This window comes from Peromyscus eremicus, chromosome 15, assembly GCF_949786415.1.
Source record: "Peromyscus eremicus chromosome 15, PerEre_H2_v1, whole genome shotgun sequence".
In the NCBI taxonomy this organism is placed as follows: Eukaryota; Metazoa; Chordata; class Mammalia; order Rodentia; family Cricetidae; genus Peromyscus; species Peromyscus eremicus.
The window spans coordinates 49902664-49927517 of NC_081431.1; the positions used below are offsets into that span (position 1 = coordinate 49902664).

The following is a 24854-nucleotide window of genomic DNA, read 5'->3' on the forward strand; positions in this document are numbered from 1 at the left end:
TGAGGCTCTGGGGAGTGTCCCATTAACCATCATTCTAGAGCTTTCAGTTCTGAGCATGTTTGTTGCCACCCTGAGCTGCCTCTTGACTTGTGGCTCAGGGCTCTCAGTCTCTATCGTTATCTTACCTCTTGCCAGAGAAATCAGGGTCACTGTGCACCTCTAAGCTCTTTGCCGTGTGAACCTCCTGCCACCCTTTATTCTCGGTGTATTGGTGTGTAGCTTCCTCAGGGACTGTAGTTGGGTATGCCTAGGCTCCACAATTTATATTTGTTACTCCAAGTGAAGCATTTTCTCAGATATTCTTTTCAAGGAGGTAACTGGTCATAGCTTTCTGAGGTATGGAGGATGTCGGAGTGAATTTCTTTTTCAGTGGTGACTAGGCATCACTTTCACATTAAACCTGCTAACTGCAGGCTTGAAAGAACCACCAAGTGGGCTTGTTCTAGGCATAGAACTGACTTTTGGTTTCTTTAAGCAGAACTAGCTGGCTAATGTGGAGAAGAATGTTAGTTTCTCTCATACCCCAAGCTCAGTGGACTGACCTCATTTTTGCTGTTTGACTTTTGTATATGTCTAGATTATTCCACTTTCCTATGGTCTCTTTATGACTGATGCTTTCAGTATTGTTTATCCTTTGTTTCCTTGACTTTGCCCAATTCTAGTGTCATGGAGGATACTTGAATTTTGCCATCTTGGCATATTCCTAGTAACTTAAGCTTATTCTTTTCTTTTAATCATAATATATCTGTAACATATGCCATTTTATCCATTTCCAAGTTCACAATTCAGTGGTACCATCTCGACATTTAAAATGTGCAACTGTCACTGATACTCTTGAGTTTTCCATTTCAGAAAAAAAGTGTGTATACTTATTAGCCAATAATTCTCCCATTCCCTCTTGCACTCAGACCTTACTAATGACTAATCTGCCTTTTGTCTCCAAACTGGACTATTTTGGGTACCTCATATATGTGAAGTCATAGAATACTTGTTTTTCTGTGTTTTATTTAATTCATTTAGCATTATATTTTCAGTTTTCATCAACATTATATTGTATTTGAGAGTTTTCTTTTTTAAAACTGAGTAGAAGAAATTGTGTGTCTCATTATTTTGTTTATCCATTCATCTGTTAGAATTGTTAATTGCTCCAAGCATAAGGGCACACATATCTATCAAGTCCCAATCTTCAGTTCTTTTTGGTAGGTACCCATGACTAGAATTGTTGGTATGGATGGTTATTCTGTCTTGAATGTCTTCAGCCACTGTCATAGTTGTTTTACATTCATGCCAACCTTGCACTGAGAGTTCTGATTTTTTTTATTTGTGTTGTGCTTATCTTTTTAAGTTTCATTTTATTTTAAAAATTGTGTAGTTGTATGTCTATGTACGTTTGGGTTATGTAAGTGTGAATATAGGTGCCTATAGCTAGAATTACAGGCATTGTGAGCTGCCGAATATTCATGCTAGGAACAGAGTTCAGATCCTCTGTAAAAGCACTATGTGTCCTCAACGGCTGAGCCATTTCTGCAGCTCCTCTACTTCCCCTTTTTTAATGTCATGTAACTGTTCTAATGAGGTTGACATGGTATCTCATTTCTCAAAAGACTAGTGGTGTTTTACGTATTTTCATGTGCTTATTGGTTATTCATATATATGCTCTAGAGAATTTTCTGTTGGAGTCCTACATCTTTTTTGAATTGAATCTCTTGTTTTTGTTATTGTTTGTGCTAAAATGAAAGGATTTTCTTTATGTTTTGGACATTAATTTTTAATGAGATAAATGACTTGAAAAAAACTTTCTCCCATTCTATGAGTTATATTTTCAGCTATACCATTAGTGCTGTTTTTAATTTTGAGGAAATCTGTTTTATCATATAAACATTGTTATCAACTCTAGTTTTTGTTTCATATTAATACGTCAATGTCAGATTCCATATTGTAAAACTTTTCTCTCATTATACACCTTTAACTTTCAAATATGGTCCTGTGATCTTATATAAATTGGTTTTTGTATATAGTATAAGGTACTGGTGGATATTCATTCTTTTACATGTTAAAACCAGTTTTTCCAGCACTGGTCTTTGAAGATTCCTTTCTCAGATGATTTTGGCACTCTTGTCAAATGGGAGAGTTTATTTCCTACTCCACCAATCTATACTATCTGTCTTGATCTCAGTAATGTATTGTTTTAATTGCTATAGCTTTGTAGTAAGTATTGAATTTGGAAGTTTGAGTTTTATAGTTTGTGTCTTCTTTCCAAGATTAGTTATTTGAAGTTATTTACGATTTTCTGTGAATTTTAGGGTAGGTTGCTCTATTCCTGCAAAAACCATTGGGAGTTTAATAGCAATTATTGAATATGTATGTGATTTCAGGTAGTAGTATGCAAATCCTAACATAGTAATTCTAAAAATCCAGAAACAGAGGCATATTTTTATTTATGTCCTTTCAGGAATGTTATAAATTTTATTGACCCAAAGCTATACCACCTTGGCTAAAGGTAGTTCCTAAACATCATTACTTTAATAGTATTATTAGTAGAATTGTTTTCTTCATTTAGTTTTCAGACTTTTTACTATTAACATAGAAGCACAGCATTTATGTGTGTGTGTGTGTGTCTGTGTGTGTGTGTGTGTGTGTGTGTGTGTATGTATTTTTGTCACCTAGAGCACTGTGGAATGTGTTCACAATAATATTTTCATGTGTGGAATTGCTGAGGTTTACTTTGATGTGTGTTGCCTAGTATGAGCTCACTTGCTATTGTGTGTGAACTTGCTCGTTTGTGCTTATGCACTCCCTTTCCTTCTCTCTCCTCTTCTCTCCACCCCCCACGTGTATATACATGTAATTGTGTCTGCAGGTGTGTGTATACACATGGCAGCTAGAGGTCAAGCTTTGGTGGCTGGTTGATGACCTCCAGGCATCTTCCGGTCTTCTCCTTCCTAGAGCTAGAATTAAGACCTGTATTACCACACCTGGCTTTTACCACAGGTGCTGGGATCTGAACTTGGGTCACTAAGCTTGTGCAACAAACGTTTCACTGAAGGAGCCACCTTTGCAGCCTTTTCTATGTTTAAACTATGTGTAAGTTTTTCTGTGTGTAAACTTTGCAATCTGAAAACTATGTACTGCTTCCTTTCTTGGATGTATTCTTTTTCCTGCTTGTTCCTCTGGTTAGAATTCCCAATATTCCTTGAAGAAAAATGGTAAAAGATCACAGAGATGGAACATTTGCTTATGGGAGGAGGGCAAATGAAAGAGAAAAGTCAAGATTGCCCTGGAAGGCTTTAAAGGGGAGGCAGTGACTTAAAGCACTTAGGGGCACACACTTTAGAATAAAAACAGATCATTTGTTTTGTACTTAGTGATGTGGCCTGGGACAAGTTACTTGTATTTTTAGTTTAATAGTTTTACCTACAAAATAGACACAGTACCACTTTCATCATTTGCTTTGAGGTTGGGCAAGAACAAGAATATGACCTGGGCATTCAAGTACTTAGTTATGTCCTGGACATGAAAAAAGTTCTTTTGATCTTTTCAAAATTGAGAGCCCTTTATTTGCATGTTAACAGAGAGGAAAATGCTATGCTTTTTAATCATGTTAACTGTGTTGTGTGTTGACAAACATTGAGTACCTATGTTTTTTAAAAAAATATTTTCCCCAGTGTGGCGCTGTGAGGTGTGCTCCCCACAGTACACAGTGGGGATTGAATACAGGATAGCTCATCTGCTAGGAATGGTGTCTGCCACTCACTGAGCACATCTTCAGTCCTAGTTTCCTGTTGTATAGCATTTCTTTTCAAAACAACAAAATCCCCAGCAAAAACCTCCCTAGTGTGCTTAAAATTCAAATGTTTAACTGTTGTTCTGTTTAAGAATTCTAGTTTTTAAATCCAAACTTCATAGCAGTAGCTTGCTTTGATAAAGAAAGAAGCATGCAGTAGTATAATAACTTTATGCTAGTTTATTTTTTAAAGGATTTATTTTTATTATTTTAAAATTATGTGTGTTTGTGTGTATGTACATATGAGTGCAGGTGACCTTGGAGGCCAGAGCCATTGGATCCTCCTGGAGCTGGCATCATAGACAGTTGTGAGCTCCTAAAGTAGTTTCTGGACACTGAATTGTGTCTTCTGTAAGAGCAGTGTATTCTCTTAACTGTTGAACCATTTCTCTAGTCCCAAGCTAACAGAATTTTAAAAACATTATTTGCTGTCATTTGTAGAATATAAATGTGCCTTTAGATATGTTCTTTGTTTTCTTCATTAAGTCTTCAGTATTTCAGGTTCATGTAAATAAAGCTATTAAAACCAACTTCAGTAACTATTGTACCTTTAGAGTATTTCTAGCTAGCCGGCGTCTTCCTAGCCTTGCCTTCCCAGTTACTAGCATGACAGATGTGTGCTACCACACCTGACACATACTTTTGCCTACTTGTTTAAGCAGCAGATATTCATTTCCCAGTGCCAGAAGATCTTAGATTATCTCATTCACTAAAATAAAACAACGAAGAGTTACTTGTAAAGAACATACCTTACTTTGTTTTCTTTCTTATATCTTGGAAATGCAGCTCTGTCACTGTTTTTCCTTCTGTATTACTGAGTTATTTTAACTTTCCCAAAATAGCTCATGTCTTAATGCAGCTAGCTGTAATGCTAGATTTCCCCCACAAGAGAAAGCAAGTTTCCTTTCCAGTTAGCCATTTGTCAGCTCCTTTGGTTGTTTCTGCTGATAACTTTCTTTTCATGACTGTTTCTAGCAGTCTTAATATCTTTAAAAATACCTAAAACCAAAACCAATAGTATTGGCAGTCTATTTAGTGTTACTGCCAAATTACTGTTCTTATTAATTCATGCCAGACACACAGCTATATATAACTTTGAAAATATTTCACCTTTTCATCTTCACGGTAGAGAGTGGTAGAATTGTGTTTTGCCATTTCTCAAGATCTCTTATGCAGTTTCAGAAGAACGGAGATCCAAGTATAACGTGCTTTTTAAACTGGGCACTTGCTAGGAGGCCTGGAAGTGACTCCCAGTGAATGACACAGTAAGGAGCTTCTGAGTTTTGTCTTGTTGATAAAGTACTGTTGTGTCACACTGTATAACTGTGTGTGGAGTCAAATTAACCAAAACTGTACTGCAGTGATTTAGACAACTCAATTTGTATAAACTGAAAAAGACAATCTTTCTTTTGCAGCTCACAGAAATTTGATCCAACAAGTCGAGGCTAAAAGATATGTGTATAGTATGTAGAGTGAGATGAGGGAGTTTAATGATTCATGTTATGATGAATTACTAGAGGAAAAGTAGAACTTGAAAGCCAGTAGGACAAGGTAATAGATGTTAACAAAGAGAATTGTATTCCTTTCATATGTATTTATTTATACTTCCTCTGTCTTTTATGCTGGTAAGTTATCTTCTTGAATCAAAGGATATCACTGTTCTAGGCATACCTTGTAGTTCAGCCTTATGGTTAGAATTCTTATCAGCTAGCTCTTATTTGTAAGAAGTAATCCCAGGAAAGGACTTTTGTTGACCTAGTTTAGAATGTGTGCCTTTTTCAGTGACCAAGGAATGGGACTTATTTCCTATGACCAGGGAATGATTACTTAATTAAGCAAGGATAGCTCATTGTGCAAACAGAAAGCATTAATAGTATTTAAAAGGATCAAGGTTTGAACTTATTAAAAGTAGACAGAAATTCCTATATGTTATTTGTGATGGACAAAAGGTGTTTTGTTTCTGTTGCTCCAAGCTCTAGTCTTTTGCCTAATCTATTTTGATTTAAAGAAAAAAAGCCAGCCAGGCGGTGGTGGTGCACATCTTTAATCCTAGCCCTCCGGGAGGCAGAGGCAGGTGGATCTCTGTGAGTTTGAGGCCAGCCTGGTCTACAGAGAGAGATCCAGGAAAGGCGCAAAGCTACACAGAAACCCTGTCTCGAAGAAAAAAAAAAAGCCACCATATATTGAGTTGACCAGTGATTGTTGCCTACTGTTTTATAGGCAGTGGAATTCCAAAGAGAAATGAAACAAGTCTCTGAAGATGATCTTAGAGATAAATATATCAGAAAATTTCCTAACTTATGCTACTAAACATTTCACTTTACTGATAGCTCATATTACGTTACATTTCAGTTTTTATGTGAATGTAATTATTTAGAAGATGATACTCTTATGGTAAATAAGCTTCACAGATTTTCACAAAATAAATACATTAGTGAAGTCAGCTCTCAGAGTAACTACTAGATACAGCGTGTCCACTAACTGCCTAGAAGAGAGTGTATTCCGGAAAGATAACTTGGCGTCTTTCAGGGCTTTGGACACCAAGGGTTTCTTGCTAATAAACACTGTAGCTGTTGTTTTTTTATTTTTTTTCTAAAAAATAATGGTTTCTATGGCATTGTAACTGAAGGCTAGGAGTACCATTATACTACCAGTGAAGGTGTTCCCTTGTTAATTTTTAAAAGTGCTGTGGAATATTTTGCAATTCTAAATTATTTTTCATGTAAAATCTCAAGTTTTAATAAACATTTGGTAATTGTTAAGTGTTTCTTGTGGTAATAGTGATTTGGGTTGTGGAACTCTAACTGACTTTGGTACTTGTCAAAGTCTCTTCTATTGAATACAGTGAGGATAAGGGCTCCGTGTAGCAATAGCTTTGAAGTGTAAATTATGTTTGAAGCTTTCTGGAAAGAAAATTGTGTAAAAATTGTTGTGAATATAATAGAAACCGTTGCACAAAAAGCAGATATCTTATTAATTAAAGTGTCTCATAGGTGTCTTCCTTAGTATACTTCAACTTTTTTGTATATTTTCTTACTCCTATTACATCTCAATTACGTTAGTAATTGAGATTTAATATTTAGTTTTTAAAGATTCTTATTTGCTTGTTTAAATATAACAGGGCTCCTTTTTGTAAGTGTATTTTTTCTGAATATTTAAATTTTTTACATTTATTATTTGTGTGTGGGGGCAATGCATGTGGAGGTGAAAACAATACAAGAGTCTCTCCTTCCACCAAGTGGCTTAAGGGGATTGATCTCACCCCTACCTGCCAAACCATAATACTGGCCCGTTTTCCCTGGCTATTTTAAAGACATTCAATTATTTGAAATAGTTACCTGCTTTTAAGATGTACCAAAAAGTATCAGTATCTAACATGAGATTATGTATCATTTACCCATTTTTGCACTTTTAGAGGAAAAAGGTTTGAGTTAACTTTAAATAGGTGGACTAGAATGTGTCTTAGTCATAGACAGACTGTCTGGCGTGAGCATGGCCTTAAGCTTGATCCCCAGCGCTTCATTAAAAATAAATTTCAAAAGTTACAAAAAAAAACCAAAACAGTCAAGTAGCTCTGTTTCTGGAAATATTAGTATTTTTTTCACAATTAAACAAATCATTAAGAATATTGCTTGGTAACAATGTAAATTTCCATTAAATACCTTCATTAATATACCTTGCTAAAAATAGTATAAAAGATAACTAGGACTTTGCTTACTTGTTTATTTTGCCTCATGATTTTAGGGTCTAGTTCATCATGGAAGACAAGGCATGGCTTGAAGGTCTGCTCTGGCTGCTGCAGTGGTAGATTTTTTTTTTTTTTAGGGTCAGGGGTCTTTTAAGACAGGGTCTCATGTAGCTCAGAATGGCCTAGAACTCACTTTATAGTATAAGCTGTTCTTAAACATGCAACAGTCTTCCTGTCTCAGCCTCTTAAATATTTTATTTTTTAAACTTATAGGCCTTGGCCAAATGACTGACTGAATGGGAGAGCAATATCAGATCTTTTTAAAATGGTTGATTGCTATGTAAACAAACTTTGTCATGCATCAATTTTTATCTTTTAAAGGAAGGTGCATCTGCCCGTAAGACTCAAACTCCTGCAGCCCAGCCTGTACCTAGACCAGGTAAAAATATAAAAATTTATTTTTTTTTCTAGATGGTCGTAAAAATGAATGTTTTTGATGTGTAGTAATCTGAAGAAATCATTGTGTCACTTAAAATACACTGAAAGACCAGTTTTCTTCAAATTAATCATCAGTATTCCTTAAGCAGATCTTAAACTGTGGTAATATACACAAAATACTTAATAAACTTTGCCAGCATCATTATTCTTTATATTCTCAGCAGAAAAAGTTAAAGAAGTTAAAATGAATAGTTTGCAGAATCTTTGAAGTCTAGATTTTTAATATTATTTATTGTACTATCTTTTCCTCAATTTGAGTTAAACTTTTGATTACTTATTTTTGGCAAAAGTAACTTAAGGAAGGCAGAGGTACAGTTCGTCATCGTAAGTTTCTGTGGCAGGCCCTTCAGGAAGATGATCACATTGCACCCATGCAGGAAGGAGAGGTGGGTGTGAGTAGTGGGCTCGGTTAGTTTTCTCTTCTTCATGTAGAATAGGATCCTAGTGCCTGCCTGAAGTAGTGCCGTCTACATTCAGGGAGGGCCTTCTCACCTCAGTTCATGTGATTTAGCTAATCTCTTACAGACATTTCCAGAGGCTACCATAATCTAGACAGTCTCTCAGATATAACTCAGCGCTTGTCTCCTAGGTGATTTGAGATCAACCATCACAGAAATCATCAGTAAAATAAGTGATGGGACGTTATATAACAGTAACATGTAAACTTACACTATGAGGGTATTTGTTTGAGTAATTTGTTTTAGGTGAGGAGTTATAGAACATTTTTAAGATGATTGTTTTTATTTTGGTTAAGATTTGTTTCCAAGGCTATTTACATATGTATTCCTTTACTTAGCAATTCTTCGTTTTAGATTCATGATATTTTTTGGTTGTGAGCCTAGCTTTTAATGATTGAGCCATCTCTCCAGCTCAAATTCATGATATTTAATGCAAATGTAGATTCTTTTTTCTTAGAGAAGTTCAGCATGTGTTGGTGAGCACTTAGAAGTTCCACAATCATTTTTGAAAATAGTTGGTAAGGAAGGGTACTATAGAAGTTATTTTAGAGTTTATTTCTTCTTCTTGGTATCTAAAAAACAATTTTTGCTGATTGATGTAAACACTAATAGTGTATTTATAACTATTTCTGTGTAATCTTTGCCAGAATTAGGAGAAGCTAATGAGCGCTATGTAGGAAGAAGAAAAAGTGAAGTAAGTAGGAGTGACAGATGACTCAGGTCCAAAGAGTAGTGTGCATGAAGTCCAGGTCCATTATAGAAGAAGGAAGCAGTTGTGTGACTTCTTTGGAAAGGAAAGATAGCAAGTTTTGGTTTGTCAGTCTAGTGATGATCACATAAGAAATCCATAAATTACAAAAGAGGTAAAACAAGACAAAACAAAAATCACCTTGAGATTCCCATCCATTTTTGTATTCTGTGAATTAATATGAACTCATAGTTTTCCAAAATGAGTATACTAAACAAAGGCATAGAAGGAAGTTGCTGATATGTAATAAGTCACTTTACCCAAGTGTGGTGTGTGTAGAAATGGAAGTTAGGGGTGTTGAGGTTTGAATGTGAAATGTCCTAATAGTCTCATGTGTCTGAGATACTTGTTTCCCAGAAGGGGATGATGCTATTTGGGAGAGTTGTGGAACCTTCATAAGTTGAGGAAAGGCACTAAGGGGTGGGCCCTGAGGCTTGATATCCTGGCCCTACTTCATGTTCACTGTGTACCTACTGAGTGTCAATGCAATGTGACCAACTAACTTGCTTTCTCCTCCATGCCTCCCTTGCCTCCTGCTGTGTCCTCATTGCCCTAATGGGCTGTATCTCTTTGGAACTGTAAGCCAAAATAGACCATTTCTCCCTTAGATTGCCTGTGTCAGTTTTTTTTTTTTTTTAAACAGTATGTCTGTGAGTATGTATGTGTGCACACTGTGCATTCCACAGAGCACATATATAAGTCAAAGGCCAATTTTAGGGGAGTTGTTTTTCTCTTTTTATTGTGTGAGTTCTGGGGATCGAATTTAGGTTGTTCTGCAGAGCCAGCCATCTTGTTTGGCCTTGTCTAGGGTATTTTTTCAGAGGAACAGGTTAATTATGAAAAGAGGGTTGTGTTCTGTTTAACTAGACAATCATATATAAATACCAGGTTCTGAAAATTTCAACTCTTAATTATCCTGTGCTTTTTTATGTGCTCTACAAGTACACTGAAGGTTTAACTAATAGAAGGAATTAAGTTATTAAATCTATAATATCTCAGATATTCCCTTGCCCATACATGTGAGATTTCTGCCCTTTTTTTTTTTGGTCAGGGTATTCTGTAGCCTAGACTAGCCTTAAATTCAGTATGTAACTGAGGTTGACCTTGAACTCTTAATCTTTCTGTCTCAAGTGTTGGCATAGCAAGCACACACCATCATGCCTTGCCATTTACTCTCTTGGTTATTGTTGATTTGAGATAGAGTCTAGCTTCAAACTTGATCCGCCTGCATTAGCTTTCCTAGTACTGGTACTATAGGCATGCTTTATTACATTTGGCATCATTAATATTTGACATCCATATACCCACAAGCCTTACTCACCATTCTGAAAGAAATGTAGATTTCAGTACTAGATTGGCCTTAAGAACCAGTTTCAGTGGATGTTTGTAGCTTGGAGTCTTTATATGTCCTAATTATTTTTGTGAATGCTTTTGTTCTATAGAAATATTTGTTAAATGATATTTCCCAACTTGAAGGGATTATTGTTTAATATTTGACATGTCTTTACTTTTTTTTAAATCTGGGGAAAAAAAACGTGAATACCCCAAACACACCTGACAGTTTAATATAATAGATGGGGACAGCATAGAATTGTAGTATTTTTTTAGGTCGGGTTTGGAACGTTTGGAAATGTGGAATGAATTACTTAGTCTCCTTGGATTAAGTACCTAAAGGATGGAATTCCATTTCTGAGCAATTAAATTTATTTTTTAACTTATCTTTGTCAAATATTAGTAATATCGTACCAGAAAGATCCCTAGATATATGTCACCTTTTAAAGTGTTTAACTAAAAATCTTTAACAAATTTTGGAAAGTAGCTAGCTAACACTGGTCATGTGTCTTCTAGTGCATCGAGAAATAGTTAGTCTTAGATAAGCCATAACTCCACTGGCATCTCCTTAAATCATTTGCCTTTATCTCACCTTTTTAATGCATCACCAACCATATTCAACTTTTCTACCCTAAAATCTATCTTTATCTATTGATTGATTGATTGATTGATTGATTGATTGAGATAGGTTCCTGCTGCGTAACCCTAGCTGTGAAACTCACTGGGTAGACCAGGCCTTCCTTGAACTCTCAGAGATTGTTCTTCTTCTTTCTAACTACGGGGTTTAAAGATGTGCATCACTGTACCCAGCCTTCTAGCTTTAAATTGTTTGTGTATAATTTAGAATTCTTCTTAAGTAAATGAGCTCCAGTGTGTTTGTTTAATATGCTCATGTGAGATTAAGAGAGTTACACTTGTATATTTTATTAGTTACTTCCCCCCTACACTTTTAACTTTTCATTTATTTATTTCTATCTATCTGTCTGTCTGTCTATCCTATCTCTATCTATCATCTATCTATCTATCTATCTATCTATCTATCTATCTATCTATCTATCTATCTATCTATCATGTCTATCCATCCATCCATCCATCCATCCATCCATCCATCCATCCATCCATCCATCTTCCATTGATGTTTCACGTGCATGTATGTCTGTGTGAGGCTGTCAGATCCCCTGGAACTGGAGGTAAAGACAGCTGTGAGCTGCCATGTGGATGCTGGGAACTGAACCTGGGTCCTCTGGAAGAGTAGATAGGGCTCTTAACTACTGAGCTATCTCTCCAGCCCATCATTTAAGTGTCTTTATAGAGGGGAGGTATTAATCCCTGTCCAGTGTGCAGCTGACAAAGGTTTCCCATCTTATAGGCCATTCCTTCTGCTGTCCTCATTGCTGTGCAGAAGCCTTTCATTTTATGTAGTCCATTTACCAGCTGAGATCGGTTTCCGAGCTTTCCTGTGCCTGAGTCCTTAACATTTTCCTGAGTTTTATATCTTCCCTTAAAGTCTTCAATTCATTTTGAGGTTTTTTTTGGGGGGTGAGGGGAATATATAGGGTGAAAGTAGGGGACTACATGTGGATGTTTCCTAGCACTTTTTTTTTTAAGAGACTTATCTTCTCCAATGTATGTTTTTTATACCTTTGTCATATTAGATGGATATAACTGTGGGTTTATTTCTGATTCCTCCATTCTGTTCCTTTTCTCTACATTTGTTTGTTTTTGTGTTGGTACCATATAGTTGCTGTTACTATGACTTTGTATTATGACTTGAAACCAGGTAATTGTTATTTTTGGTCATAATTTTTATGGTTAGTCAGGGGCTTTTATGTTTCCATATGAAATTTAGGATTTCTTTTTTCTTTAGTTCTATAAAAAAAATCATTGGAATTTTGATGAGAATCGAATTGAAACTAGATTACTTTTGATTGTGTAGCTGTTTCCACAATATTAATTCTGGAAATCGATGAGCATACCACATAGAGTTCTTACTGTGCCCGCTAAGTTTTTGTTTAATTAAGTTTATCAACATGAGTTTCACCATGTCCCTGCTTTGGTGCTTCTAAGGAACCTATTACTACTTTTTCTGTAGTTATTTGATCTAAATTTTTGAACTTTACTTACATGTGTGAGCTCTGAAAACATTTCTTTTTCTTGTAGTTGGTCTCCTGAGCCCTTATTTTAGTAAATGTTGCTTTACAATTCTGGGTCTATATGTAGATTTCCTTAGTAGAAACAAAAGAAATTTGACTGAAATGACATTGAGATAGATTCCCTCCCTCATGTCCTTCTCATAGCATCTTTTCTCTCTTTTGTGCCCATATTTCTGTTTAAAATATCATCAGTTTACCCTTCACCAAATGCTATTTCCTAAGACTGTATTATATACCAGATAATATGATCTAGCTACTCAGATTTATTTGTGGTCCTAGGAATTAGTCAAGAAAGCTTGTGTATTTCCTTAGGAAGAGGAAAAATGAAATGATTACAAATGTGTATGTCAGAGCCAATCTCTGTAATGTTGGAAAGATCATACAGTGTACTCTATTGTAACAACAAAATAACTATGTGGAGTATAAAGAGTTTGTTAGGATGTAGCATCTTGCTCCCTAAAGAATGCATTGTATTTCAAAAAATGTTTATACTCTTGTGATTCACTTACAGCTGGCAACTGTTTCTAAATCTGACATCAATTTGAATGTTTTCCTTACTATCCATCATTCCTTAGTTTAATTCTGTTACACATAAGGAATGGTTTTGGAGTGGCTTACCTACAATTCCATGTGGAATAACTGTATTGGCTAGATAGTTTTCAGGTAGTTTATTTTGCATTTCGTCTTAGAGCCCCCACTGACTTCCAGTTTACTTGTGTTAGCACCTCTTTTCCCTCCCATCCCCTCCCCTCCCCTTTCCAGGTGGTTCTCAGGTAATTACAGTACATTTCGGTTCTATTAGCACATTCCCCAGTCTATCCCGAGATCTTTGTACTCTCCTAAATGATTTGTGTTTTAAATGTTACTGCCTATTCTTTCATTTTCCTGTGAAGTTCCTTGGTCTTGTTAAGTGCTCAGTGTTTTGTGTTCTCCATCATAGTATCATGCAGAATAAATTTTAAAATTAAACCCATTAGAATCCACGTGACACAAAAAGCATTTCAGAAGATGTTGTATAGGTAAATAGTAAAACTGAATACGAAGCACTATTTATTCTCTTTTATAAATCATGAATTAAGTTAATGCCATCTACTAACAAATATTTCTTTGCTGCTACATGTAGAATAATAAAACCAGAAATATTTGTGTTTCATAATGCAGCCACAATTACCACTAATGAAGTCCTTTACAGACATTATAGATTAAATAGGTTTTTCAGAGATAATTAACTCACTGCTTTTAATGGTCTTTCTCTAACCAAAAATCATTTAAAGAGAGAAAAGAATTTAAAAACTATTTCAGATCTTAATCCCCAGTAACTTCTTTCTCTTTTCTGTTTTCCTATCCTGAATCTACTGTGTTAAATGTTCTTTTAGTACTCAGCTTTTACATTTATAACAGTTAATCAGTGTATTATAAAACTATTTTCTTTATCAGATCCAGGCATCCATGAACTAGATAATTAAATTGTTATATTTATTTGTTTCTTTTTAAATTAATGTATTTATTCTTCTATTATTCATTTCTTATACTAAATTGTTGAGTAATGCTACAGCATTTTAATATTTGCGAAAAGCAGAGATGTAAAATGTGGGATTTCTTGTGGTTTACCACCAGTCATGTGAATATCAATAATGTTTAAGCTTCCTTTATAATTTGGAAATAATGTTTGTTTTTTATTTGTTTTTTATAACAACTGAGATTTTTGTTTTTTCTGTTTATAGTTTCTCAAGCAAGACCACCCCCAAATCAGAAGAAAGGTATGGTATGATTGTGTCTTTGGTTTATTTTAGGAGGTAAATGTAGGCGAAATAGGTTTCAAAACCAGGGCTAGTATGCTTGTGTACCAATATTGGGTGTATCTGCTTGCTATCTTTATTTGGCAGGAAATAAGTCACATGAGTGGCTTATTAAATATTTTTGCCATTATTGCAAATTTAAATTTTAAATTTATTTTAAAATATTTTGGCATGAAAGAATTAAGGTTATAAATTTAAAATTATTTTAATATAGAAAGTAATTCCTTTCAATAATAATAATGTAATGATTTTTTTTTTAACCTTTAAATTTTGCCTTTACAGGATCACGAACACCCATTATTATCATCCCTGCAGCTACCACTTCTTTAATAACTATGCTTAATGCAAAAGACCTTCTACAGGATCTAAAGTAAGTAATTTATACTTTTTTTTTTCTGTTGGTTTTTTTGTTTTTTTGTTTTTTTGTTTTTTGAGACAGGGTTTCTCTGTTTAGCCTTGGCTGTTCTGGAACTCTCTCTGTAGACCAGGCTGGCTTTGAACAAAGAGATCAGCCTCTTCTGCCTCTTGAGTACTGGGATTACAGGTGTGCACCATCACCACTAATTTATAGTTTTGTGTTTTTTTTAATTTATAGTCTTTAAATAATTTGATAAACTTGTTCCTTGTAAGACACTGCTGGTGTCACTATGTAAGTTTAATTTTTTTTTTGAGATTATAATATAATTAAATCACTTCCCCTTCCCTTTCTTCCCTCCAAACCTTCCCATGGCACTACATTTTCTTCATTGTAAAAAATTTACCTCATATACTATTGTCTGATTATGCTTTTCCTCTCCTCAAATGCTTCGCAGGTTCTGCCCATCGTCTCACCCACCCAGTGCCATGGTGGGTGGGTGCGTCCGTCTGTCTGTCTGTCTCTCCACAACAAACAAACAGCAAACAAACAAACAAACAAAAAACCCATACAAAAATGGAAACCAAAATGTACAAACAAAAGACCAGTAAGACAGAATGTCTAAATAAAGCAAAATGAGCCAAAAAGTATACAAAAAGACCGTTTTACTCCTAAGCATGGGGCCCACCCTGATATGTGGTTAATATACCCAGCTATAGGCCATTGGATAAAACTAATTTTTTCTTTGCCATTAGGTATCAATTGCAGACAGCTTCTTGTTTAGGAGTGGGAGCCCATGTCCACTTTCCCCTCTCAGCACTGGGACCCCTTCTGGCTTGAACCTGTGCAAACTGTGCTTTCTGCAGCGGTCTCTGTGAGTTTATATGTATATCAGAAATATGTATGGAAGACAAGTTCCTTCGAGTCACCCGTCACATAGCCTCTTGTAATCTTTCCATACATCATCCTTGAACTCTAGGGGGACAGGTGTGATAAAGACATCCCATTTGTGACTTAGTGTTCCAAAGTCTCACTCTCTGCACATTGTCCAGTAGTTGTAGGTCTCTGTGTTAGTTCCCATTTACTGCAAAGAGAAATGTCTCTGGTGATGGCTGACTGAGGCACTGCTCTACGGGTATAGTAGAAAGTCATTAGTAGTCTGTATTAGTTGCTTCTCTGTTGTTGTGATGAAACACCATATCTAAGGTTACTTTTTTCTTTCTTTTTTTTCTTTCTTTTTCTTTCTTTTTTTTTTCTTCTTCTTCTTCGAGACAGGGTTTCTTTGTGTAGTTTTGGCGCCTGTCCTGGATCTTGCTCTGTAGATCAGGCTGGCCTCGAACTCACAGAGTTCTGGCTATGCCTCCCAAGTGCTGGGATTAAAGACGTGCACCACTGCCACCCAGCCCAAGGTTACTTTTAAAGTAAGCATTTAATTGGGGGCTTGCTTACAGTTTCAGAGGGTTAGTCTATGACCATCATGGCTGACAGCATGGTGTCAGTTGGCAGGCAAGCATGACTCTGGAGCTGTAGTAGCTAAGAGATCACTTGTCATCCATAAAATGCAGGTAGAAAGAAAGATCGTGACCTAGCCTGGCATGGGTTTTTGAACCATCAAAAAGCCCATTCTCAGCGATACACCTTGTACAACAAAGCCACACCTATTCCAGCAAGGTCAAGCTTACTAATTTTTCTAAAACAGTTCTAACAACCGGAGTTCACGAATTCAAACATAGGCTCCTATGGGGGCCATTCTCATTCAAACCACCACAGAGTCATTTTATTGCTATGTTCTTTTAGAAGAATAATAGTATTAGGTTTTCTTATCCAGTCTCAGAATCTTGACCACTCTAGCAGTTTGATCTGGATTTAACTTTGGTAGATCAATAAATTTATCCACTTCTTTGAGGATTTCCGGTTTGATGGAGTACAGATTTTTAAAGTATATTCTCAGGATTCTGCCGGTTTCCTTGATATCCGTTATATTGTACCCCTTTCCTCTCTAATTTTATTAATTTGTATCTTATTCTCACTGTGTCTTAGTTTAAATTGGCTAAGAATTTATCAATGTTAATGATTTTCTCAAACAAGCGTTACTTTTATTAATTCCTTGTTTTTTTATTTGTTTGTTTCTATTTCATTGATTTCAGCCCAGAGTTGCATTATTTCTTGTTGTCTTGTTTTTTGTGTGTTATTTCTTCTTGTTCTAGAGCTTTCAGATGTAATATTACATACTAATATAAGATCTCTCCATTTTTTTTATGTAAGCACTTAGTGCTATGAACTTGCCTCTTAGAACTGCTTTCATTGTGTCCCATAAATTTTGTTATGCTGTTATAATTTTCATTCAATTCTAAAAAGGTTTTAATTTTCTTCTTGATTTATGTTTTGACCCATTTTTCTTTCCATAGTGAGTTCTGTTTCCATGAGTTTGTATACTTTGTGTTGTTGATACGCAGCATTAATTGATGGTGGTCAAATAAAATGCAGGATGTTTCACTTTTCTTGTATTTGTGGAGACTTCGAGCCTTTAGAGTCTCCATGGGGAAGTCAGATGTTATTCTTCGTTCTTCCATTATGTTATGTGGCCTTTTTACTATTGCAGCTTTTAATATCATTTGTATGTTCTGTACATTTAGTGTTTTGTTTATTATGTGTTGTGAGGAAATTTCTTGTCCTGTCTATTTGATATTCTGTATATTCTATATGTTCCTGTACTTTGATAGGCACCTTCTTGGTTAGTTTGGGGAAATTTTTGTTAAAAATATTTTCTGTGCATTTGGCTTGGATGATCTTCTTCCTCTGTCCCTATATTCATAATTCATAGATTTGATCTTTTCCTAGTGTCCCAGATTTATGGATGTTTTGAGCTTTTTTTTTTTTTCCAATTTAACATTTTCTTTGACTGAGGTAAACATTTTTTCCATCTTGTCTTCAGGACTCAAGATTCTCTCTTCCATCTCTTGTAATCTGTTGGTGAGACTTACCTCTGAGGTTTTTCTTTAATATCCTAATCTTTTCTTTCCACTTGGGTTTTCTTTAGTGATTTCTATTTCTTACTTAAATTCTACTTTTCTGTCTTGAATTGTTTTCATCATTTCATTCAGCTGTTTTTACAGACTTTATTAAAGGATTTATTTATATCTTCTTTAAGAACCTTGAGCATATTTATATTTGCTGTTTTGAAAGCCTTGTTTGTGATTCAGCTATATTATATCTCTAAGGGCCTCCTGTAATAGGATTCACTGGCTTCTGGTGGAAGCACATTGTCTCTACTGTTCGTTTCTTTCTGTGCTTGTGTCTAGGCAGCTGGAATTGTGATGTTTGAGGTGTTTCTTGGTGCTTCTTGTTGGGTGTATGGTCTGTTCTTTGATTGCTGTTGTCCTTAGATCCTAGGCAAGTGTGGTGGCTGTGGGGTCCCTGATAGAAATTCCTGCATTTGGGTGGGTGGTATAAAGGAATGGAAATGGCTAGGACCAAAGGCTGGGAAGGGCTGTGGGAAAGAGCTAGGAGTATTGGGTAGACATCAAGATGTTATGAGAAGGGGGGGCTCCTACAAGCAGGCTGCAGAGGGTCAAAAAAGAGTCTACAAAGAGATGGAGATGAAAGGGCTAGGGGTACCCTGGGTTTGCACCTAGAGATGGAGTCCCCAGTGAATTGAGATGGGGTTGAGGAGGGGCTCTTGCAAGCATGTTGAGACTAAGAGTAAGTCTGGTGAGAGTGTAAAGGAGGTCAGGAATGAGACTAGCCTACCTGAGTAAATTCCAGCTGTGTGTGGCCATTTGAGGGGTTGTGTCCCGGGTAGAAAGTGTTTCTGGGGATTGGTGGGTGACATAAATGGACAGAAAGCCTGAATGGAAGGCTAGAATGGCCATGTTCCTAGTGCTCAGGAGATCACATGAGAGGGAGCCTGTGGGGGAATGGGTGTCTCCTTTCCACCTTCTAATTAATATGCAAATATATTCTTTCCATCATTGATAGTCTGTGAAATAGCATGTGGCTGCTCTTTTCTTTAGTTCTGTTTTTGTATTTCTAGAATTTTTACCTAGTTTTGGATTCTTCAGAGACCTGGGTTTGTTATATTTTGTAGCTAATACTGTAAATGTACTGTTTTAATCTAAACATTTGGTGTTGTAAATGAAAAAGAAAGGGGAGGGATGGGAAAATAGAGACTTGACCTAAAATTCAGCATTTGATTCACTCTGTGTGTGTGTGTGTGTGTGTGTGTGTGTGTGTGTGTGTGTGTGTATGTATGTATGTATGTGTGTATGGTGTGTTTTATGAGTCCAAGAGCAATGTGTATTTTTCTCAACTTTTAAATTCCTTGTTTAAGGTATAGATTATATTTCCTATGAGGCTGCCTTTTACTTGATCTTAGGATTTTTAAAAATTTACTCTTTGTATTTTTAAATTTTGATCTTTTAAAGCTCCTTCCAAATCATTTTTATATAGTATTTATCTTAGTATGCTATTAAGTCTAATATTTATAGTTTGAAGAGATAACAAAATGAACTTGTTTCCCTTTCTTATTAGCCTTACTACAGAGAAGCCAGTTAAATGGACCACACTTTTAGGATAGATTGTGTCCATTTTTTTCTTCCAAATTCAAAACATTTCTCTCATTGTTTAATGACTCATTGCAGTTGATGTCTCCTCAACTGATTGAGTCGGCTGGAGGCTGACCTGCAATTAATGCATAATTGAAACCTCCTTGACACAATTATTGTACTGGCTGTAGCCCATAGTTCAAATTGGCATAGATTCTGTTTTGTTTTATATAAAAGTAAGGATTCTTCTATCTTGTAGCCCTTCACTGATAAATGAAACAGAAACTAGAACTCAGCTCAACATTTTACATTCTAACTTTTAACACTCCTACCAAAATAAAGCTAATATTATAGAAATGTCAAGAACATGTTACTTCTGTCAGCATAATTGAGAGAAGATTGGTGGGACTACACAGTTATTTAGAGTAGAGTGCATAGATGGAAAGTGTTCTTCTGGTCATGGTGGAGTTCTCAGAAGGCAGAGTTACTTCCAAGAGGAGAGCTTGCACAAGAGAATGCTCAAAAGGTATATATGTAGAGGGTACCCTTGCAGTCACTAAATGTTCTTCCACACATACGTGTAAGGAAACTACTTGGGCCTGGGCAGTAACTGCTGGGAATGAGAACAGGCAGGGCAACCTTTGAAACTTATACCTAACCAATGAGAGTTCCTGTTCTCAACTATCGCAGCTAGTGCAAAGTGCGGTGGTGCATCTGCACTGGAAAACAGTGTACCGTCCATTCCTTTCCTTCTTCCTTCATTGAAGGTGATGTCGCATTGTCCCTTACCTCCCTTTGTTGAGAGTCAGGGGCTAGTGGTGAGATAGTCATCTGAAGAAAATCTGCTATGGTTATTTTAAAGATCATTGAAAATTCATCTGCTGTATTTGTATGTGGAGGTCTTTTTTGCTCCATCCTAATTAGATTAAACCTATGGATTAGTCTTTATTTCTCAAAGAATTTTTTTTCCTGTTGAGTTTTGAGCTTCTTGTAAATGTGGGAGTACTTCAGGGATCAGCACCTGGAGCATCACAAGTCTACTATGACTTTAAATTCTCATTTTGAGGTTTTTAACTTACACATGATGTTGTTCTAGGTATCAATACTGTTTTGAGATATTTTGGTTGCCAGGATAGGAGTAAAGGCTTGGGGTAGGGAAATTAGGAGAATGGGTTTGTTTCTAATTTCCTTTTCCAATGAATTTAACCATAGAGAGTCCCAGTGTATGAAGACAGACATTCTTCTTAGATTCCCTACTTTGAGCAGGATTTGTGCTTTGCCTGTTATTGTAGAAGCTCAGTGAACCGCGAAAGCAAAGCTTCGACTTCATTGGTTCGTAGATAGGTCCCTCCCCTGACTACAGACTACTTTCTGAGTTTTCAATTCTTTGGAGTTTCCTTATTTACTTAGTCTTTGCCAAAACATTCCTTATCTTTTGCTGTCTAGGACAGAGATGCCTCTAAGATTTTTGTTTGTTTGTAGACTTTATTAATACTTTTTAGGGTTTGTTTTGGTTTGTTTTGAAACACTGTTCTATTTATTCAAGGATTTTGTCATATCATACTAGAAACAGGAAAAAAGTTTTTAAAAGTAATAATTTGTTAACTCATACCACTGTTCCTTAAAACTTAAAAAATGCCTGTAAAATATAATTGTCATAATTCTTGACTGTAAATGAGAACACTCAGGAACGTTATATTTTTTTAATATTTTCTTATCGCTGTGACAAATATCTGAGCAGAGTAAGTTAAGATAGGGAGGATTTATATTATCTCACAAGTTTGAAGATAGGGTCTGTCATGATGGGAAGGCTGTCCTGCAGGGATACGTGCAGACAGAACACTGTATACATAATAAATAAATCTTCAAAAAAATCATTTTTTAGAAAAAAGTTATAGTCCATCATTGAGAGAACTCTGGTAGAAACACAGGCAGGGCAGGAACTTAAGTAGAGACTGGAAGAAGGCTTACTCCCTGGCTTCTGCTCAGCCAGTTTTCTTACATAGTCCAGGATCCACTGTCTAGATATTGTATTGGCATAGTGGGCTGGATCCTATTACATCAGTTAGCAAGCAGACATGTCAACAGGCCAGTCTGATCAGGCAGTTCTTCATTTGAGACTCCCTCAGATAACTCAGGGCTGTGTTAGGTTGAAACCTGAAGTTCAGTAGGAGATAACCCAATCTAGCAAACTTGCTGGGTGGCTTGTCTTTTAGGTCATTCTAGATCTAGTCATTTGATAGTCAGCATTAATCATGATAAATCTGAAATAACATAGTTCTATCTAAATAACTTTTTCAGATTTTTCACTTTATCCAGTATTCACAGATACGCTTTAGAGCAGCACACTAGTTGATGTAAACATCATGTCCGACTGACAGTTGAGAGATGGTAAATTAGGTAAACTGCTCTCTTAAAAAATCCATTCTAAATTATTAATGTAATACTACTTTAAATAAGATAAATTCTTTTCTCCTCCTCCTCCTCCTCCTCCTCCTCCTCCTCCTCCTCCTTCTTCTTCGTTTTTCGAGATAGGCTTTCTCTGTGTAGTTTTTGGTGCCTGTCCTGGATCTCGTTCTGTAGCCCAGGCTGGCCTTGAACTCACAGAGATCCTCCTGGCTCTGCTTCCCGAGTGCTGGGATTAAGAGCCTGTGCCACCGCTGCCTGGCTAAATAAGACACATTCTTAGTGAAATAAACATAGTTAGATTTACTATTAAATACTTTAAATTTATTTTTTAGGAACACATTTAAATTTTGATAGACTAGGAGATAAAACTTTTTCTCATATTTACTGTCTGATGTACTGTCCCTCCAGGTGCCGCTATGTTAACTAAACTACTTGGGCAAGGAGAGGCATAGAAATAAAACACTGTTGTTTGTTCTGTTAAGACTTTGGGTATAACTTAAAGGTCTAATTTTTGCCTTGTTTTCTTTGAGATCCTAAATTATCTTCTATGTAGTCATGGCTATCATTAACTGATACTTCTCAGGCATAAGAGAAATTGTAATAGAAGATGACAGATTGAAAATCGGTAGAGTAGCCAAACTAATAGTACTGTATATGTAGCACTTTGGTCATACTCTTTGTTTACTTGAGTAAATCATTGCATTTTATTGAACTAATGTAAACTTATGTGTCATGACTTAATGTTGGAATATATCCTACAATTGGTGATGGACATCTTAGAGTTGTCAGGGCTTTAGTGGCAACCCTGACACAATTTTTATTTTTCACATTAAACATTTCTAAGAAGAGACTTATGTCTACAGTGTATAAGGAACTCCTACATACTGATATTAAAAAGACTCAGAAGCTAAAGATGAGATATTGCAATAAAGGATACAATATCCAGTAAATGCATGAGGAGATAGTACTTCACACTCATTAGAAACGGCAAAATTAAAAATCTAGTTCTCAGGAATTTTTGGTGAATATACTAAATCGCAACTATTCTTAAAAACTTTTTTGCAATTTCTTACAAAGTTAAATGTACTCCATGATTCAAAAATTCCACTCTAAGGTGTTTATATAGAAGAAATGAAAATACATGTTTGTAAATCACTAATGTAATTCCTGTGCTAGCTTAATTTGTACTAACCCATGTCTTAGAACCTTTTTGGTGAGGACTGAATGTTTGTTCCTGCTGTCAATTTCATATATTTAAATTTATCATTCATATGATGATATAAAAAAGAGGAGACTGGGAGATGTGTTGGTTGATATTGTCAGCTTGACAGAATCAAGAATCACCTAGGAGACAGACCTCTGGACATAGCTGTAAGGGATTGTCTGCATAGGTTAGCTGAGATGGGAAGACCAGTGAATCTTTGGACAGCACTATTCCATGGGCTGGGGTCCTATAGTGGATAAAATGAAGAAAGGGAGGGGCATTCGTTGCTCTCTGTTTCCTGACTGTAGTTACAATGTGACCTACCTCAAGCTCCTGCTGCCATCACTTCCCAGCCGGGAGGGACTGACTGGACCCCTGAACTACGAGATATGTAATAAACTCTTCTTTCCTTAAGTTTTACTTGTCAAGTTTTTTTTTTGTGACAGCAACTAGAAAAGTAACTAAGACTGGGGCTAATGAAGATGAGAACTCTACCCTTGGTAATAGGATCAATGCCATTGCAGTGAAAACCTCAAAGAGTTCTCTTGCTCTCTTCACTGTGAGGACATAGAGTGCAGGTGGCAGGCTGAACCACTAAGTAATCCCTTCCTCCCAAGGTTTCCAGTCTGTCATCATCTTGATGTTTGACCTCACCTTCTAGAAATGTTAGAAAGAAAAGTTGCCTTAGAAGCCACCTTGTCTGTCATGTTTTTATAATATCTCAAATGAACTATGACACCCATACACCCACAATTAGCAAGAACAAAATCATTTTCAGTACTGCAGTCTAATGATAAAATACCACTCAGCAGTAAAAGAGAGCAAACTACTGATTGTGTTCCCACAGTATGGTTGAATATTAGAAACACTTGATTGAAGAAGCCAGCTACAAAGGATTATGTCCTATAGGACTTTATGTATATGAATATGGCAAGACCAATTTATGCTGATGGGAATATAAAGTGATTATTGAGAGAAGAGTGATGAGAATTGACTGATTAAAAGTGCACAAGGCGTCAATGGATATCACATTTTTTTTTTTAATGAACATGCTCTGGGTATAAATTTAAACTATTTTTCATATTTAATTGTGTGTAAATTTTTTGCCAATGTTATATGTGAAAAAATACATTAAAATGAATTCCACTTTGTGAGAGGATTGCAAACTTATGTTGTTATCATTACTTTGAAGATCTAAACGATCTCTACAGAGAACTTGTGCTGTAGGTAAAGCTCTGCCTATTTTTGTTCTTGAGGTATAAATGAAAAATTTTCTGTCATAACATCAAACATTGTAGTCTGCTAGGAGAAGTAGCCAATTCCAGTAGAGGGATAGTGGCTTTGAGTTATGTGCAGTATCATTAAAGTATTGGAGTTTAGTTGGCAGTTAATATTTTTGTTTCCTTTAGTGGTATGATAGAGTTTGTATACTAGTCCTTAGTGTCTCTTAGGTTTGATGACCTTCAGCAAGATGAACAAGTTCTTTCCGGTGAACTTCAAAAGCAGTCATAAGGTTTATCCTTATGTTATCAAGTGACCAAAGGAGGAAAGTATTTGAAATAGAGCTGCTTCTTATTGTTAACAGAGGAACTCTGCTGTTCTTAAAATAAAAACATACCTTGACACAAGCAGACATTAAAATACTAGAACACGTGGAAAAATTAGTTATTTTTTAAAACTCTGGATCATATGAGTTGTTCTGAACTTTAATAGAACTGAAGCAACCAGTGTAGAAACATGCAGGTGCTACATAATTCTTTGTTAGGAAATAGGTTGGATTAGGTATGTAATAACTTTATTAATTGGGAAATATCATTTGTTTTTATTTTATAATTCATTATCGAAGTACTTTTTATAACATTTCAAAATTCAGAAAGAAAAA

The 24854-nt window shown here is 35.8% G+C and overlaps 1 protein-coding gene across 1 annotated transcript in view; it reads left to right on the forward strand.

The window, feature by feature from the left end:
* Cdc73 (cell division cycle 73) overlaps positions 1 to 24854 on the forward strand; it is a 105906-nt gene that overhangs the window by 69123 nt on the left and 11929 nt on the right. Inside the window, exons 11-13 of the mRNA XM_059280130.1 lie at positions 7854 to 7911; positions 14386 to 14421; positions 14743 to 14830. Of these exons, the coding sequence (XP_059136113.1) occupies positions 7854 to 7911; positions 14386 to 14421; positions 14743 to 14830 (182 nt within the window). The remainder of the gene's footprint in view (positions 1 to 7853; positions 7912 to 14385; positions 14422 to 14742; positions 14831 to 24854) is intronic.